The 18,250-nt window shown below is 35.9% G+C and overlaps 2 protein-coding genes across 2 annotated transcripts; both read left to right on the plus strand.

Moving 5' to 3' along the window:
- Window positions 1-1,866: 1,866 nt before the first annotated feature.
- On the plus strand, window positions 1,867-5,587 carry LOC109070078 (caveolae-associated protein 4a). Its single transcript, XM_019086670.2, has 2 exons — window positions 1,867-2,403; window positions 4,725-5,587. The coding sequence occupies exons 1-2, from the start codon at window positions 2,023-2,025 to the stop codon at window positions 5,331-5,333; spliced, it is 990 nt and encodes a 329-aa protein (XP_018942215.1). The 5' UTR covers window positions 1,867-2,022; the 3' UTR covers window positions 5,334-5,587.
- Window positions 5,588-10,039: 4,452 nt separating this feature from the next.
- Window positions 10,040-17,333, plus strand: LOC109070088 (transmembrane protein 71-like). The gene is made up of 10 exons (XM_019086683.2): window positions 10,040-10,191; window positions 12,473-12,523; window positions 12,620-12,668; window positions 12,802-13,011; window positions 13,797-13,987; window positions 14,086-14,268; window positions 14,382-14,448; window positions 14,851-14,909; window positions 15,341-15,390; window positions 15,507-17,333. Exons 1-10 carry the CDS (start codon window positions 10,125-10,127, stop codon window positions 15,528-15,530), a joined length of 951 nt encoding a protein of 316 aa, XP_018942228.2. The 5' UTR covers window positions 10,040-10,124; the 3' UTR covers window positions 15,531-17,333.
- Window positions 17,334-18,250: the final 917 nt, after the last annotated feature.

The following is an 18,250-nucleotide window of genomic DNA, read 5'->3' on the forward strand; positions in this document are numbered from 1 at the left end:
GTTGTGGTCTAATGGTTAGAGAGTTGGACATGTAACCCAAAGGTTGCTCTCTTCCAACTTCAATACCTCGACTGAAGTGACCTTGAGCAAGGCACTGAACCCCCAATGCTCCCTGGACACTGCTGCAGAAATGGCTGGCCACTGCTCTGGGAGTGTGTGTGTTTGTGTGTTCACTGCTGTGTGTGTGCACTTGGCTGAGATAAATGCAGAGCACAAATTCTGAGTATGGGACACCATACTTGGCCACAAGTCACCTCACTTCTCTTCTTTTGTCATCTATGTCCCTCAAGTTCTTACTAGTCCAAATGCAGCACATCCACATGGTGAAATGTTTACATTATTTATTATATTTTCTGAACAAAATTTGAGGGATTCTTGCCATGCAAAACATCCTAGCTTGACACTAGAATGTTTGTATGTATTCTAGATTGTTTGCTATTACTTTCATAAGCTATAAGATTAATGATTGGAGGACAATATAACAGGCAGTATAAAAACACTGACTGAGGGCCCTGAGCCACATATATGGACCAGAATAATACCAACACTTTGTGGTGGCCTTTTTGAACTTTGGCCAGTAAGCAACCTCCAAGAACACCCTAACAACCACATAGAAACATAAAAAAAATCCAGAAATCCCAGAAAGCTTTAGCAGCTACACAGCAATGTCCTGTCAACCATATACAACACAATAGCTGGGGTTTGGAGGTTAAAACATATCAGAGAAAGCCCATTCTTACAAGAATTCATTGTTTTCTATTTATACTTTGCCTTCTATCCACCTTATTTTTAACATGAGAAGGGGTGCTGCCATTTGTAATTTGAATGTGCAATGTGACACTTCCAGTTATTTTAGCTATGCAAAAACAGTCCATTTATGCTGCTTGATATTACAAACCAGTGTTTGTTATCATATTTTTAATGTATTACTGTAATCGTAAATACACTGATTTTTAGCGCAAATATTTTTTTTTTAGAGTTTAACTGTTACTGCACTTTGTTATTCTTCTAGTTTTTTTTTTTTTACAAATAGTGGCTAATATCAGAAGAAATGCACATTCACAGAAAATAGTTCTGTGTAGAAAAATAAGGTGGATAAAGTTGGGAAAAATATGACAATCTTTTAATTTCAGAAACAGAGAAAAAAAAAGGTGTTTTATAGCAGCACAATCCAAAACCAAGTAAAACAAACCTCTTACAACTGAATCCTTGTAAAGCAGGTTTTCATAATGTGTGACTGTGAACTTCTGTGCATTTATCAGTTTTATAAAGTCAGTTTGTAAAGTGATTTGCTATTATGAGAAGGTCTGTATAATATTGCATGTCAAATCTGTAAACATTTATAAAGTGAGTTTAAAGGAAAATTTCATTGTTTTAGTGTTTTCCTTTATCTTCTGAGTATTTTCATTTTTAATGTACTAGTCAGTCTATTTTTTTCAGAGGTTCAAAGTGCATGCTGGGAGATGTAGTTTTCGAATGTCAGGTTGCCTGAATGTGAGGTCAGAGGTCAAAACACCAATGCCAAACATCTCCAAGGTCAATTTACACTGTGTGTGTGTGCGTTCCACAGCTGTTGGCTTCAGTTGAGTTGACAGTATGCCAAAGGCGGGTGGATTTATAAAAGTAAGTCCACCTCATCACACAAACATACACATTTGCGCTCTAGATGAATGTCACTGTCATTTTAGCTATTTCAAAGCTGAGAGAGCAATGCATATTATGCATATCCAAAAACCTCCCTAACACATGCAAACAATACGGAAATGTTTGAATCAATGGGGCTTTCCAGTGCTTCTGTGATACAGCTTCCAAAAATGTCTTAGTATCCTCTTACAGTTGTATTTATATCCATGCATTTATATCTGTGTGTGTGAACAGGGTGGAGTTTGTCAGATTCCACTGGGTTCTCTCTCTTGGAGTGTCACTTTCTCTCTGTACTGTGTGTTTGATTCCATCTGGCCCTTTATCCATCTCTGGCCCAGTAGCTTTACTTTCAGGCACGTGTGAAAGGGAGAGTTGGAGATGGAAAAGAGAGGAGATGTAATGCTGGGGGTCGAGGATGAATCCGGGCAACCTGTCTCGGCTTTGTCGATTCTCTCTCTGCTGGAACGGGTGTCTACGATCATCGATGGCGTCCAGGCCAGCCAGCAGCGCATGGAGGAGCGTCAGCAGCAGCTCGAAAGCTCTGTGAGCGCAGTCCAATCCGAGCTTCTCAAACTAGCTCACGACCATGGCGCCACGGCCACAACCGTTGACAAACTGCTGCAGAAAGCCCGCCGCGTGAGTGCGCACGTTAAAGAAGTACGCTCACGTGTGGAGAAACAGAACGTGCGTGTGAAGAAAGTGGAAACTACACAAGATGAGCTCCTCACCCGCAACAAGTTCAGGGTTGTTATCTATCAGGTAATCACATTCCTACGTAACAACCGCTGCATGTGTGTTATGGTTGATTGAGGGTGTGGCTCAATCCTTTTGCCATTTAACAGCAAGTTGGCACTGTAATCTCACACGTAGCAATAGGGGGCACACTTGAGAATTTCCTTTTTAGAGATGATTAACAAACTATTTCTGTTAGTATGTCTGAAATAAAGATGTTTTTGATTTGTCCATTCAAGAGACTTCCAGAAAGAGAGAAACAGAGAGTGACAATGGGCCTTAAAGGGATAGTTCACCCAAAAATGAAAATTCTGTCTTCATTTGCTGACCTTAAAAAAAAGTGAAAAGAAAAAAAAAAGTGAAGTGAAAGTGACGTACCGCCAAGTATGGTGACCCATACTCAGAATTCGTGCTCTGCGTTTAACCCATCCAAATTGCACACACACAGCAGTGAACACACACACACACCGTGAACACACACCCAGAGCAGTGGGCAGCCATTTATGCTGCGGCGTCCAGGGAGCAGTTGGGGGTTCATTGCCTTGCTCAAGGGCACCTCAGTCATGGTATTGCCTGCCCGAGACTCGAACCCACAACCTTAGGGTTAAGAGTCAAATTCTCTAACTGTTAGGCCACAACTTCCCCACGAATTCCCTTCATGTTGTTGTTTTTCCTCCGTGGAATACGAAAGAAGATATTTTGTAGAATGTTGGTAACCGAACAGTTTCATGTTCCATTGACTTCAATAGTATGAAAAAAAATGGCTATTGAAGTCAGTGGGACCCAAAATTCTGGTTACCACCATTCTGACGTTTGGAGTAAAATGAAGGGGAGTAAAGATGACAGATTTTCATTTTTGAGGGGACTATGATATTGAGTATCATAGATTAGTAGTTGTCTAATGTGGTTTTGTCAATGATCTATTACATTTTTGTTACATTTTTCAACAATTTACATTTGGTGCCCCAATCCTGACTAAATGGTTTGGAAGTGACACAAATGATGTTCAGTTAAATTCTTCTAAGTCACAATGCACAAATGCTGGCAAATTTTTCTGTTTGACTCCTCACTGTGTTGTGCAATATTTCAATATACAGAATGAATATTTAGAGAATATGTGTGACATAATGAAATAAAAAATTTGGCTGTTAGAGTGTGTGTGTCGGTATAAGCGTGTGTGTTTGTATGTGGTTATTCTGAGGTTTCCTAATATAGAGCTGCACACACAGCTGAATAGACTATTCCCTGAATAGGGAGTTTATACATACACATACATAGATGTCCATTCTTACAGACTACAAGAATTCCCTACAGGGAAGGGTCATCTCATGTAACCAGGCTTTAGACTGACATAAAACCTAGTCTCCTTTGCTTGTCAAGGCCAAGAACCTCCCACTTAAACAGGAAGAGACTGTCTAACTGACTTACAAAGTGACCAACCACAGTATGTTTTGTTTTGATGTCATTTAAACATACTGTAACTGTGAAACTGATGATACCAGATTAGTAAATCAGCACTAAAAATAAAAAATTTAACTAAAACACTAAAACTTGTGAAATTTTATGTGATCAGAATTTCTGTGCACCTAAATGTAAAAGTACAGATTATTGTAGACATAATTAAAATAAATGAATTAATAAAAAACACAGAATATGATTGATATCTGAATGACTTTCAAAGATTTGACTTCAAACCTTCCAAAGGACTGACAAAAACCTGTAAAACTTTTAAATTGGAACTGTTGATTTTTACAAGTTTTCAACTTTTTTGTGCAATGTAACATTGAACATATTATCTTATATGCTTCATGGCAAACCTTCCAAAAAGTAACAGCTGGAAATTTTTTGGTAAACTGTATTTAAAGGGAAAATTCTGTCATTATTTAATCACAAAATTTTGTGGAACACAAAAGAAGACATTTTGATCTGAAGATGAAAAGTCATTGGGGTCCAGTGTTGTTTAGGACTCCACTGACTTTCACTGTATGGGCAAAAACAGTTGAAGACAACAAAGTATTTGAGATGTATTTTGTAACTGGACCAAGATTTTTCACCATAACTCAGCACCTGAAATGTAGGAGCTTATTTATGTGTCAACATAAAAATCTAAAGGAAATTAATCTGTGGTAATCAGCTCCATGACTCTTGCATCTAGGTGGGTTGCAAGAAAGCATAAAAAATCCAGGCCTCTTGCAAAGCTGTTAACTGCAATTTCCTTATGAATGTTACTACATACAGTTTTATATACACACACATACAGTTCTTCTCCATGACCTTCTAGGAGCAGGTGAAGTCACAGTGTGTTTTTCTGCTAAATAATGGTCTCTCGTTTCTGTCTTTGACTGCAGGGTGAAACTGAAGTTCCCTCTGCTGCTGTCACCAAGACTCCCAAGGGGGCAGGGCTTGCTAACTTGGAGGTGGAGCCAGATGAGTATGAAATCCCTGCTGAACTATCATCTGATGAAGAGTACATGGTGGTTGAGGAGGCAGAGTCATCACGGGGCGCCCGTCTGAAACAGAGTGGGTTAAAAGGCATCGAGAACATCAAAGCTGCGTTCTCCAAAGAGAACATGAACAAGACCCGTGAGAAGACGCGGGAAAACCTCAGCAAGACTAAGGAGAGCCTTAGTAAGACGGGCCAAACGCTCGGAACCAAAATCAACACCTTGGGTGAGAAGATCGTGCCCCCTGAGCAGAGAGAGAAGATCCGTCAGGGCAGTGAGAGGCTTAAGGAAAACATTGCTAAGAAAGCACCCAATAAAGAATCATTCAAAATCAAACTGAAGAAGGAACGCACAGTCGCTGAGGGCCAAGAGGGCGCAGAGGGGGAGCCTGCTGTGACTCCTCCCAAAGGCAGGAAATCTAACCCAGATGTGACCTACACAGAGGTGGTTAGCGAGAATAAGAGGGAAGGTCCAGTATCAGAGGAGGGAGCGACCCGTATCCAAGAGGACTGAAATCAGCAATTTACCACAGGAACTGTGCAGAAGTGGAAGGAAAAAAAAACATATAATGCAGAGATAGAAAGTAGTTTATGTGTAAGTGGAAGAAAGAAGGGATTTTTTTTTCATAAAAAATGTGCTCCTAAATGTGAGAGTGTATGAGTATGTGTTGGGTTGCCAAATTAATTAACAGTGCAAGCACTAGATGTGTTTGTATCATTTCTGTTACTATAAGCCACATGTGAAATGTATTAAACTGTGAAAACATATGCTGTCTAATGTGTCCTTTTACTCTGCATTGTGTCTTAATCACCATGTAAGGAGCGGATGACTTTGTCCAAACACTGGTAGTTAAGCTGGGGACTGAACCTCAATTATATTTGGATCTCCCAACATTTGTGTTCATACAAACGCCAATATCATAGAGACAGAGACTGGCAGAGTGAAAGAAAGACTGACCCATCAGCCAAAAAAAGATCTCTTGAAATTAATCTCAACAGCTGAGTGGCTCTGCCCAGCACACACTAGCACACAGTTTATCTTAAAACAAAACCGAACACTATAATACATGCTCATTTTTCAAGTTTTCACATAGTTCTCCTGATATAAAAAAAATATATGAAAATACATGTGAAAATAAATGATAGTATATGTAATATAAACTACTGTTCAAAGGTATGGGGCTGAGAAAATGTTTAATAATTACATTTTAGAAATCTTTTATTTAGCAAGGATGCATTAAAGTAATTAAAAGTGACTGTTACATTTACATTGTTACAAAAAAATGTTTTTATTTCAAATAAATGCTGCTCCTTAGAATTTTGGAAACCCTACTGCATTTAAGGTGCTCTAGCGTGTGGCAGCACTGAGATTCTCATAAGACCCACAGCACTAAACGTTCAGCAGCCAAACACTCATATTAAGAGTTAGAGACTTTCAGCTCACTAGAGCCATTTTCTTTGCCAATTATAGCAGTTCTATCTGTACAGTATAATTGCAGCCTGGTTGATTTCTCTGTGCGGGCAACCGTTTGACACACCGCAGGAGTACGATGATCCCAACGCCACCATCTCCAACATCCTGTCCGAGCTGGTGAGACGTTATCATAGTAATAATATCCTTACAAGTGTGTGTAGAAGTATTTGGGTTTCTTGATTATCGCTGTATATCTGTTTTTGTAGGGCGGCCAGCTCAATTTCCCCCCATCTAAACTGAAGTCTGTCATGTTCTAGATCAGCTGGTAGAAAAGGCACTAAAGAGTAAAGGATTCACATGGAACAGGTAACAGCACGCGCACACACACACACACACACACACACACACACATGAGCTGATTGTGTGATGTTCTGTGCTGCTTTAGGTCTCATATAAACCTACAAAATTCTACAAAATTCAAGAGGGTCCACAAACTTTCTCTTCCCACTATATACACACTGCTGTACCCGTCTGTGGAGGTGGAAGAGGAGTGTGTGTAGAAAGATGATGCTGAGCTCACACTTAGTAAAGTGGAGGAAGAAATGACAGTGAGTCAAACACAAACACTATTCTAAGCTTTACCCTCCTGAGCTATATTAGCTGTTTTTTTCAAGGTTATGAGGAAATTAGCTCAGGATTTATTAAATTATATCTGGATTATAGTGTATTTATATATTTTGATTAGATCTGCTTCAAGCAAAAGTCAGAATTTGCAATATGTGCAGAAATATAATAGGAATTTGTTATGATTTCCAGGAGTTCAGAGTAATTATATACATACATACAAAACAAGAGGATAGAAAGGAAAATTAAGTAGAAGTAAAATAAAAACTTAAAATTATATACATCTCGATGGAGTAAGCAGAAGACTTATGTACAGCTGTGCTCGTTATGTACTGGATAAATACATTTAAAACATAATAAAATCTTCTCCAGTATGCCATAGAAGACAAATCAAAACAATATATTATTTATGGAGTAAGCAAAAACATTTTAGAATTTTTGGTTTGCATAAAAATCAATGTCAAAGAGATAAATGCATTTTTTTATTATTATTTTAAGATTTTAGATTGTTTAAGTATATATTACAATTTATGTGACAGAAAAAAAACTATATTTTTCAATTGTGATATCTTACTTTTACTTTGGATATTGTTCTACATCAAAAGCAAATATATTTGTAAAAAAAAAAAAACGTTATAAATAAGTGATATATTTTAACTAAAATCTAGAATATCATAATATAAATGTCTGCCTATATCGCCCACCTCTTATTCACATAGTAAAGTGAATAAAGGCATGACAGTGAATCACACACACAGACTCATGTGTAAAGTGAGTGAATGTGCATCTTCAGAGTGTGAGTTTTATTTGACATAAGAGCATGTGATACATATAATAACATGATATAAACCTGAAAGGAATAATAACTTTCTTTCTCTTGAGATATTTGATATTGTGTCTGTGCTATAAATCATGAGGAGCCCACAGTCTTTTTATACTTAGACAGGAGTGACTTTATTAATACTTTAAACAAAGAACTAGTAAACAACATTATACCCTGTATGTACAGTAAAAGACTACAGGCAGATGTGTGTGTTTAGGAACTCAGTGGATCGAGGCCTGTGGTGGTTCTGGAGTCAGATGTTGATGCCGCTGAGTGGAATTTAGAGGTGGAGCGAGTTCTTCCACAACTTAAAGTCACCATTCGAACTGACAACAAGGTCTCAAATATGTCAACCTTTAATCATAGTATGTCACTTCTATGGTGATGGAGAAGCTCTGATTGACTGAAACACTGGTTAACTTTTTTCAGGACTGGAGGATTCATCTTGATCAAATGCATACATCAAGACGGCATCATCACATCCTTGCAAGACGCCAAGCTCAATCATGCATCAATACATCACTGATGTTTTTTAAAAAAAAATGTTTTTAAATAGATAATAATGTGAAATATTAAATCTTAGTATGTATATGTGTGGATGTTTTCAAGGTTGTCTGTTTAAGCTGAGAGAAGACATCAGTAAAACACTGGAGAAAGTGAGCAGTTGTGAGAAATATCTTACCACTCAGCTTGAGCATCATATTTCAGAATACCGCCAGGCACAAGCACAGCTCAACAAGGTGCACATCTCGACCAGTCAAAACCTAAATCATTGTTACTAACCTTAAACCAGTCAAAATATTAAGATGTCAAATGTTGCATGTGTTTTTCCTCTCAGGAAAAGGAGCTTTATCAGCAAGCCAGTGGCAGCGTCACAGAGAGATCCAGGATTCTGGCTGAGGTGAGTCTGAAAACACTGTATTTTTATTACAATGATTTCTGATTTCCACACATTAGCAAATAACAGCATCAGTAGTTTTACATAAATGAATGTGTCTCATAATGCTGTATACAGCCGTACTATGTTCACATATCCAAACAATATTCAAATAACATTCATAAAGCGTATTTATTTTTACTTCAGATTAGCGAGGACCTAGAAAAATTCAAACAGGAAATGGAAGAGAAAGGCAGCAGCATGTCTGAATCACACACACAACAAACCCTCTTTCAAGCTACTGATGATGCAGTTTGTTCATGTGAGCTGTAGTTTCTGCTTGTTAATGTGTTTTTGTTGCAGCTCCAGTGGTGAAGATCCATCAGAGTCTGACCAAGCTGAAGCAGGAGATCGAGCAGATGGATGTTCGGATGGGAGTGGTGGAGCACACGTTACTACAAGCCAAACTCAGAGAGAAAAACAATATGACCAGAGACATGCATGCGACACACCTCTTAGAGCCAAACACACAGACCTACTGAGTCTCACACTCTGGTGATGTTGCATGTGTTGGTTACATTTTATATAAATATTTTGTGTTTAAATATGTCTTTAAGTGTAAATAACAAAATATCTAGTACTGAACAATAAAATAAATATTCTTAATAGAACCTTTGCTCTCAAAGTTTGCAGAAGTTATAACTTACGTAACTGTCTCCAGAGAAAGAGAGAAGGATGTTGGTAATAGAGGCCCCTGAGCTGAGTTTAACACACACATGCCACTGTTCCATGATGATGTCATCCTCACACACTGCAGAGAAACACACTAGAGATTATTCTGCTCTGCTTTAGTTCATTTGTACATACTCAAGTTATCAGTACACATTCTGAGGAAACGTTGAGTCTGTGTTCGGCCTAAAAACAATTAACTTTTTGTAATTTTGTTGAATGACTAATTCTAATCGTGATTCTAAATTATTAATAATAATCCCATGAACCATCTACAATTTTACAACTTGTCTTGTAACTAACACAGGCACTAAAAGCTGAAATAAAATCAGAACCGCTGTTATGGGTTTGTATCTTTTGCCTGTTGAAATCAGAAGATATTTTGACGAATGTTGGTAACTGTACAGTTGATGGTAGCCATTTTCTTCTACAGAATGAAATAAATAATAATATTATACGTCAATTGCTACCACGACTGTTCGGTTACACAAGTCCTTCAAAATATCTAATTTCGTGCTCAAAAGAAGAAAGAAACTCATACAGGTTTGGAAGGACATGAGGGTGAGTAAATGAAGAAATTTTCATTTTTGTGTGAACTATCCCTTTAAACGATGATAGACTTTCTTGTGCAGTGTGACTTACAAATATAAGAACTTAATCATAAATACTAATGTATTCCTATTTGTGCACGTATATCCACAAGTATGTGAAATTATTAATTTGATCGAATATGTCTGCATTACTGGTGCAGTACTGTATTCTTCAGAGAAGTTTTGTTTTGAACAGCTCTCTCTCTCTCTCTCACTCTCTCTCTCTCAGTGGGCGTGGTTCTTCATGCATGTCAGTGTTTGTAGGTAAACGGACAGACTTGATCCGCACAGCTATCCGCATTCTCCGCGGTTTAGGTAAGGTTTTCTATTGTTTCTGAATCTTAGTTGTTTCATATTTTCTGCACAGTAGATACACAGCACATTCAGCCTTAAAGAATGCGGAGAAGAAGAAATCGGATATTAGTACCACATCACGCTTCGGCATAATCACTCTATAGCCGATATTATCTTTATACACTGTGAGATTTTTTATTAAATTGTACGATTATCATATGTAGTACAAACTCACAGCTTTGAGTAAATGTTTCTCGCACATCGCGTATCTGCTTCAGGCCCCGCAACAAAGACTCGAGGAGCGTCGCGTCTGAACGCAGGATTAAACTAACAGATTTAAGAGCGTGAAAATAATGAGGACGCCAGATTTCGTATAAATATCACACAAGTATATATTCTGAGTAAAATAAGATATATTATTCTGATATACCATTTAAAATAATCTATTATTGTTAATGTCAAATTATTTATGAAAGGTAGACCATAGACTGTTAGGTAGACCATTTTATTTATTAATAAAAACTACAAAGTAGACCAAAATATGTTAAGATTAAGTTAAGTTAAGATTTTTTTTTAAAGAACTGAAAACAGAAACAGATAAATTTTAGAAAACATAAAACCACTAAAAGAACTAAAACAGAAATTACATCATCAATCGTTAATAACAGAATTAACAAAAATACAGTGGTTGCAAATTTATTCTCTTCAGCCATATATGGGTTAGATCACAATCACAGTTTCTTATTAAATAAGTGAGGACACAAGAAAGAAAGTAATAGAAATTTATGAATTATTAAATAACAATTGCCAGTAGAAATAAAATGTTTATTCATATTTTGAGCTCTGTTTGTGTGTTGCAATGCATGTGCGGTTTGGTGGTTTGCCTGCATTTCTGTAATGAGCTTTAATATTGCAGCTACTCTGCTGCAATATCAGCATCTCATCATGCTTTGTCTTCCTTGTTTTTATGTATGTAGAGACTACAGGAAATGAGTGTGAGGGTTTTGACGACTTTCTGTTCAAATACAAGCATAAGTTGCAGAAGTGTGTCATGTGATCACTCTGGGAACAGATTTTTAAGAAAAACAAATGAGCTGCTTTGTGTGTGTGCTGGAGAGAGAGAGAGAGAGTGATATTGTCCTCCCTCATTCTTTGCCGTTAGTCTCCACTGCTTCTCTGATAGCAGCTGCCGCGCGCATGCATGCACAACACTCTGTTCAGCCAATCAGTTTATTTCCAGCCAGGAAGTGGTTAACAGGAAGTACAGTAACTGGTCCCCACCTACTTTGCCAGCATCATCCCCATTTCGATCATCATGGCTCCCTGATCCCCCTCCCCATCCCACTCACTCTACATCCTGTCAGACACCTCTCCCCATTTTTTATTAAATGATACATTTTATTTCATGAAATATATTTATTTTTGAACATTTGATCTATTTTACACAAATATTAACATGGAAAAAAGAAGTAAAGACGATAAATAATATATATAAATAAATATAAATAATAGCCTTTCCTCTCATTTGGCCTCATTTCTTTAGAAATCCATTGCAGAAAAGAATGCCTGTTATATTACATTTCCATATAATCTATATTGCATATTTAATTCTTAACCTTTTTTTTTTTTTTTTGTGATTTTTGAAAAATATTTTACTTTAGGAAAAATGTATAAATGTACATTCTATTCAAGACTTCAGCAGTGATTATTTTAAGGATTTAAAGAAGTACACTTATATAGTTATATATTTTATATTTTATTATACTAACACACTTGTTATGCTTATATATTTTAAAAATTGTTTTCCATTAATGATTCTTTTTAATTCTATAGCAGAAAAATTATGGATCTGTGAATATCATTAATTTGGCCCTGCTTCCAGAGAGCAAATGATCTTGTGTGACCGACCTTATATAATTGACAATCATTTTCATTCTTTAAAATCATCTTTCATCATTACTTGTTTATATATATGTCAATATATAACTATTTATATTTATTTTTGCTTTTATTTGATCTTTGTTTTATTTATTCATTTGCACAACCGTAATGTGGTACAAGGCGTTATTCACGAAAATCAGTGATCATTTATAATAAGTTATTTTTTGCTTATATCTTGTCTTTGTTGTATGTTTTTCTTGTTGCACAACCTTAATTTTTACACAAAGAATTATTCAGTAAAATCTATGTGAAGTAATTTAAAGTAAAAAAAAAAGAGTAATAGAAATAGTTCAAAAATTGTTTTACATGAGCAATGCACTTTTGATAAATGAATGTTATTTTGTGGTTGTTATTATTACAGGTTTAACAGCAGCGGGAGCCATGTCTTTCTTCTTCAAAGGAGCGGTTACAAGTATGTATGGCCTCATATCACATCTCTCTCTCATTCTTCCTTTATCTTGTGCACACATTCTTTGATAAGACTGACCTTACCTGATGTTTGTCATAGGTTCTCCGGTTAAGACCAGGAGGCAGGAGGCTGAATATATTTGTCACAGGTACAGGCATGTAGACAAACATCAGCAATTTTATAAGCTTTTATATTTCTCCAAGAATATGTGTAGTGCTTATGTATGCATCTGTAAAAAAAATGTGTGTGCACTGCACATTAATGCTGTTTCTCTCTTTCAGTCTTGACGTTTCCCACTTTTCTGACTCCTCCTTTGAGTGTTTCTCCACCAATCCACTGACAGGCTCTGTGTGCGCATGCCGCCGAAGCCCACGCCTACTAGCCAATGGTTATTATGTTATAACAGAGGACAGTTTTACCACAGATGATGAGGGTAATGTCACCCTGACTCCCTCACACACCAGCGTCTCATACAAAGAGAATCTTGTCCGGTGAGATTTATCAATGTGCACATTGAGTCTTTTTTCATTCCAGCTGTGCTGTACACTAAACACGACACACTGTACAAAAGCACCTGTTAAACTGTTAAGTATTTTACACTTAATATTTATATTTATATATATATATATATATATATATATATATATATATATATATATATACAATTTTTATTTCTGTATGCCTTGTGATTAAAGAAAAAAGTAGTCTTACATGCTCTAAAATTTTGAATGTACATAAATTTGAAACCATTTTCTAAGCCGAGCAAAAATACAACTCTGGGCGTTATGGGTCAAATTTTTTTCTGTTGTTCTAACACAGTGGAGTTTATTCAGTGAATGCTACAAAAATTATTCATTTAAAAAATTTTCACGTGTTTTCTGAGCCGTTTTGTTTGTTGTCTCAGTGATATAACATATTTTACTTAAATTAAATGGCATTAAAATTATTATATTATATTAAAAATAGGTTTGGATATGGATTTGTATTACAGTGTTTAAATGGTTTAAACTTTTCAGGACTGTATTTTAACTGGTTAAAATATATTATTTTTCAAATACATCTGTGTATTTGAAATACAGTTGCAATTTTGCCACGTTTTTCTTAAATTATACCTTGATGCAAATTTTGCCTAATCAAAATGGTTTTTATAACCAGTGGCTTTCTAACGGTGCAAAACAGAATATGTCATGAATCTCAATGCCTGTCTTTCAGGATTAGAAAGCAATTTTAAATCTAACAGAATAATAAATCCTTTTTGTGTGTGCATGCTTATTAGCATATTCAGACGAAAGCGCCGGGCAAAAAGATCACTGGTCAGTCTTCTAAGTGATGTGAGCCAATCATGCCAATCCTGGCTGGAAGAAAGTGTATTTAGAAGATCTGTCCCCATCACTCCATTCAAGTCATCATCATGGGAGGAGGTAGACGACAGCTATGAGACAAACACACCCATCAGCTTTACCTATGGTTAGAAGGCTTCTAGTTTTGGTGTTCAAAATCATTGACACAACTAGTTTAAAATATTTGCCTGTTCAGTTTTTGTGAAGATGTGTGTTTCTTTATAGATCCCACAGATCCTGTTTACTCCCCTGATAAAGTGCCTCAGACTCAGCTAGAAGAGGAGGAGCCTCCATGTGAGTCATGCTCCGCCCATGAACAATTCAGCCAATCAGTGAGTGGCCTCCTGGATGTTCCTCCCCCATCCATGTGTCAACTCAATAGTTATAGCTCATCCAGCAAGACATCAGGTGAGAAAGGGCAATGAAGGAGCAGCTTCAGTCCTTGCCTACTATGAGCTTTTGATGAATATGAAAAATAGAAACAGCTGGAAACTATTTTGATTATGTTTTTTTTTTTTCAGAAACTGTGCTTATGAAAGTCCTTCTCCTCATCCTTACTTTGTGCCTCTGCATTGCCATCTCCTCTGGGTAATGGAAATGTGTGTGTGTGTGTGTGTGTGTGTGTGTGTGTGTGTGAGAGAGAGAGAGAGAGAGAGAGAGAAGCTGTATCTGAAATTGCATACTTCACTACTATATACTGTAGTGGCCGAAAATCTAAGGAAGCCTGTTTCCAGCACGGAATAAAAAAATATATAAAAATTGCGACTTTTTATCTCACAATTGTGACTTTTCCCCTGTAGTTTATCTGTTTATATATCAGAATTCTGCTTTTTTTTCTTGCGAAGTAATTACTTATTCAAAAGAAGTACCTACTCAGAGAGTATGTGATTATGGACACAGCCAGTGAGATTTCTGTCTGTGTGGCTCATTGGTTTTGGAAATGGGTGGAGCTTTACTTCTAATAGATTAATGACATCATAATCCTCACAGGTGGCTGCTGGGAAGTGTTTCTACAGCAGTGGCATTCATGGTTCTGCTTTCATCAATATGTGAGTAAACAAATCATGTAAAATAGCAAGCTTAGTCTCTATTATTTCTACATAATCTCACATATTCTTCATGAAAAATATACATTAGTGACAAAAAAAAAAAAAACAGCATGGGACTTTTTGTAAATTCTATTCATCCACATTTGATTGGTAAAAGTGAGTTACACAGAATAAAACAGTTGTTTTTTGCTCCAATGAATCGTGCACAGTAAGACAAGTAGAGTATATTAATGTTATATGTGTGTGTGTGTGTGTTTTCATGTTGATTTCTTGATGAGTATCAAGATTTGTTACTGTCGTTTATCAAGTTTGTTAAATAACAATAGGAATACACTCCCATAAACCAACTAGATTTAGGGTGAGCGGTCCTAATTTCCTAATTTCTCTACTGTTTTATGGGTAAAATATTGTAAAATCATTCTCTCCCTTAGGTATGTCTAAACCTGGAACCACAGTGCGCTGGAGGAGAGCAAAGACTGAGGTGAGAACCTGTGTACAGATTAATAATAGACTCCTGACTTAATGAAGTTTCTGTACGCAGAGACAAAAATGAGACTAAAAAATGCATTTAACATCCATATTGTGTCTCTTCATCAGGACATCACCTCCAGAAACGAGTGAGGAGGAACCACACATACACACACACACATCTGTGTAAACTCTGTCCAGAGGAGGCCAGAGGAAGTGAGTTTATGGACACACATCCTGCATCAGCGTTAAATATTAGTTATAGATCAGTTTTTGTAGTGGTGTTTTCACTGATCAGCTAAAGAGTTCTGAATATAATAATTACTGAAGAGTTACCGGAACCAGTGATGGCAGATGACTGTCACAGGAAATTTTACGTGCTAAGATAAGCATGCATTTTTTTTAAATAGATGGACATATCAATGCAGAATGACCATTCAGTAAATGTTCAAGAATTTGATCAATGTTCCTAACTGAAAGACTGGATTGCATTATGAGGGATTCTTTGAGTCAGTGGAGATGCCCTGCATGACAGAGCATAGAAGTGAAATGTATCAGTTGTATTTGTAAATGCATCAGCTTGGCTTGGTCAGACTCTTTAACATGGTGACCAGGGCATTATGTTTCATTGCCCAGCTTGTTTAGTCAGATTATCAGATTATAAAAATACAATTTATTGCAAAACCTAGTTTAAAATAATAATATAATGGCTTTGCAGGGTATCTTTAACTTTTGAGAAGTTGTAGCAAAAAAAAAAAAAATGCCAGTTTAGCTTTGCACAGATGCCTCATATTTGTCAAGTGCCTTTGTTATACAAAACAGGAGGAGTGTTATTGCCATTTGCCAGGGTTAAAGTCACACGTCCAGAGTGTTGCTAATAGGAGCGCAATAATTGGATTTATTATAAAAACCTTGCACTTAAAAAATAGGATTTAAAGCTCTTATTTCACAAGGACTTAAGACAATTAAACCTTGTTTGCAGGGAATTAGTGCTGCCAAAGAAGAACATGTTCTTGATTTACTGTATAATAGGTATATCATTTTGTCGCATTGATACAAGGTGCCTGCTCTCACAGAAAGTTTGAGTTGAAAACTGTGAGTAAAAAGCAGTATCTGTACAACATAACCAAAATGCATGAACTTATATCCTCAGAAGGGAATGTCTAGTTTAAAAAAAAAAAATTTTTAGGATGATAAAAACTTTTTTTTTTTTTAAACAAAGATTCAAAGTTTGTAGACAGTGGAGTTTTTTAAAGGCAGTTCTGTTTTGAAGAGAACAAAGACATTCATGAGGAAACAAAAGCAAAGCAAGGATAAAATGAAGTGTTTAAAGTAATAGCATCTCAGTTTTAGAGGTTTAAAACTAGAAATCTGAGCACAAACATGTTTGAGACCAAGCCAAGGTGAATGAGTGAATTATTAAAATGCATTTATCTTAGCCAGTCTATATCTAATGTGTTTATATGATCTGTATTTTCTTTGGTGTTTACTGCAAATGTTTTTGTAAAGCCAATGAGCAATGAAACAAGAATTAATATGGCTCTATAAAATAGTCTATATTTACTGTAAAATGTTCTGTAGAATATTTATCATTATTAGGTGCCAAGCACAGACAGTTTAAAGGTGAGGAAGCTGAATGGACTTAAGCCGTTTCTGGCAAAACCGTACATGATAATGTAATATTAAAGGGCTGACGACGCCACCTATTGGGCAAAAGTTATAAGTAATTCTATTTATGGACTTGAAAGTGCTTGTCCTTAAATCCTTACCAGGAATGCTATGTCCAATCAGATTTACACATCATTTAAATAAGGTTTTTGTTACTGTGCCTGGTCCTGTGAATGCTGCTTGCAGCTACATTTATAATTATTATTATTGTTAATACAACAATCAGTTAGATGAGGGATATTATCAATTAGTCTGTTGTATCCCTTCAGAAATGGGATAAAAAATGTTGAAAAAAAAATACAGAAGGAAATGTGTTTTTATTTATAAAGTATTAAGTCACTGGGTACAGAGTTAAAAGGCAAGATGATTCCAATATGACTGCTTTAAACAATTGACTTATTATGATTTGATGTAATTTCATGCCAAAGCATGTAGAAAAATTAAGATGGAAGTGCAAAAAGCACTTTTCACATTCTCCTGTACTAAACAGGCCTTATAATGTGTTCATTGATCTGTAATCTGTAATTCAGTAATTCATTGAGGCAAATTTTTATATAAAATTATATAAAATGATTTCCCTGCCTTTGAACTGATGACTGCAGTCAACCTGTAACTGCATTTAACAATCTAAGAGGTAAAGATTACTGCAAATAGTAAAAATGTTAGTTATTATGTATTATTCCACTGCATGTGAAAGTAAAATGTGAAATGTGGTTCATGTATACGCTGTAAAATATAATCTTAAAAAGAAAATGCATTTATGTAATTTGCACAAACACAATTTGCCATGTTAGAAAGTATTAAATGAGTGATAGGCTTTAAAACAGATGTGTTTTTTAAGGTTAATAGTTTTATAGTGTATTTTGAAGGAAAAAATGTATATATTGTCCATTTTCATCAATAAAGTATTATATATAATAGTTTTTGCTTATTGCTTTAATCAAACACATTCTCCTTAAGCCAGGATACTCTTTAATATTTGTTGTTTTTAAAATTCATACTGGATCAGAATCACTGCAGTTGATTGTTGTAATGTAATTAACATGTAATGTTATGGGCCTGCATTGATTGATGGACTGTATTTACACATTTTGACAAATTTGCTCCAGATATTATTCAATTTGGTCTATTTGTTTGGTCTATTTGCTATTTGTTATGGTAACAGGAAGAGAAATTAAACAGGACTTTGGGAAAAATGACCCAGT

The sequence above is a fragment of the Cyprinus carpio genome, chromosome A2, assembly GCF_018340385.1.
Source record: "Cyprinus carpio isolate SPL01 chromosome A2, ASM1834038v1, whole genome shotgun sequence".
In the NCBI taxonomy this organism is placed as follows: domain Eukaryota; kingdom Metazoa; phylum Chordata; class Actinopteri; order Cypriniformes; family Cyprinidae; genus Cyprinus; species Cyprinus carpio.

Excerpts from the sequence above, each read along its gene's own strand:
- LOC109070078 (XM_019086670.2), top strand. The coding sequence starts at position 2,023 with ATGGAAAAGAGAGGAGATGTAATGCTGGGGGTCGAGGATGAATCCGGG. Across the intron at positions 2,404-4,724 it reads TCAGGGTTGTTATCTATCAG|GGTGAAACTGAAGTTCCCTC; the intron begins GTAATCACATTC and ends CTTTGACTGCAG.
- LOC109070088 (XM_019086683.2), top strand. The coding sequence starts at position 10,125 with ATGTCAGTGTTTGTAGGTAAACGGACAGACTTGATCCGCACAGCTATC. Across the intron at positions 12,524-12,619 it reads CTTCAAAGGAGCGGTTACAA|GTTCTCCGGTTAAGACCAGG; the intron begins GTATGTATGGCC and ends TGTTTGTCATAG. Across the intron at positions 13,988-14,085 it reads ACCCATCAGCTTTACCTATG|ATCCCACAGATCCTGTTTAC; the intron begins GTTAGAAGGCTT and ends GTTTCTTTATAG.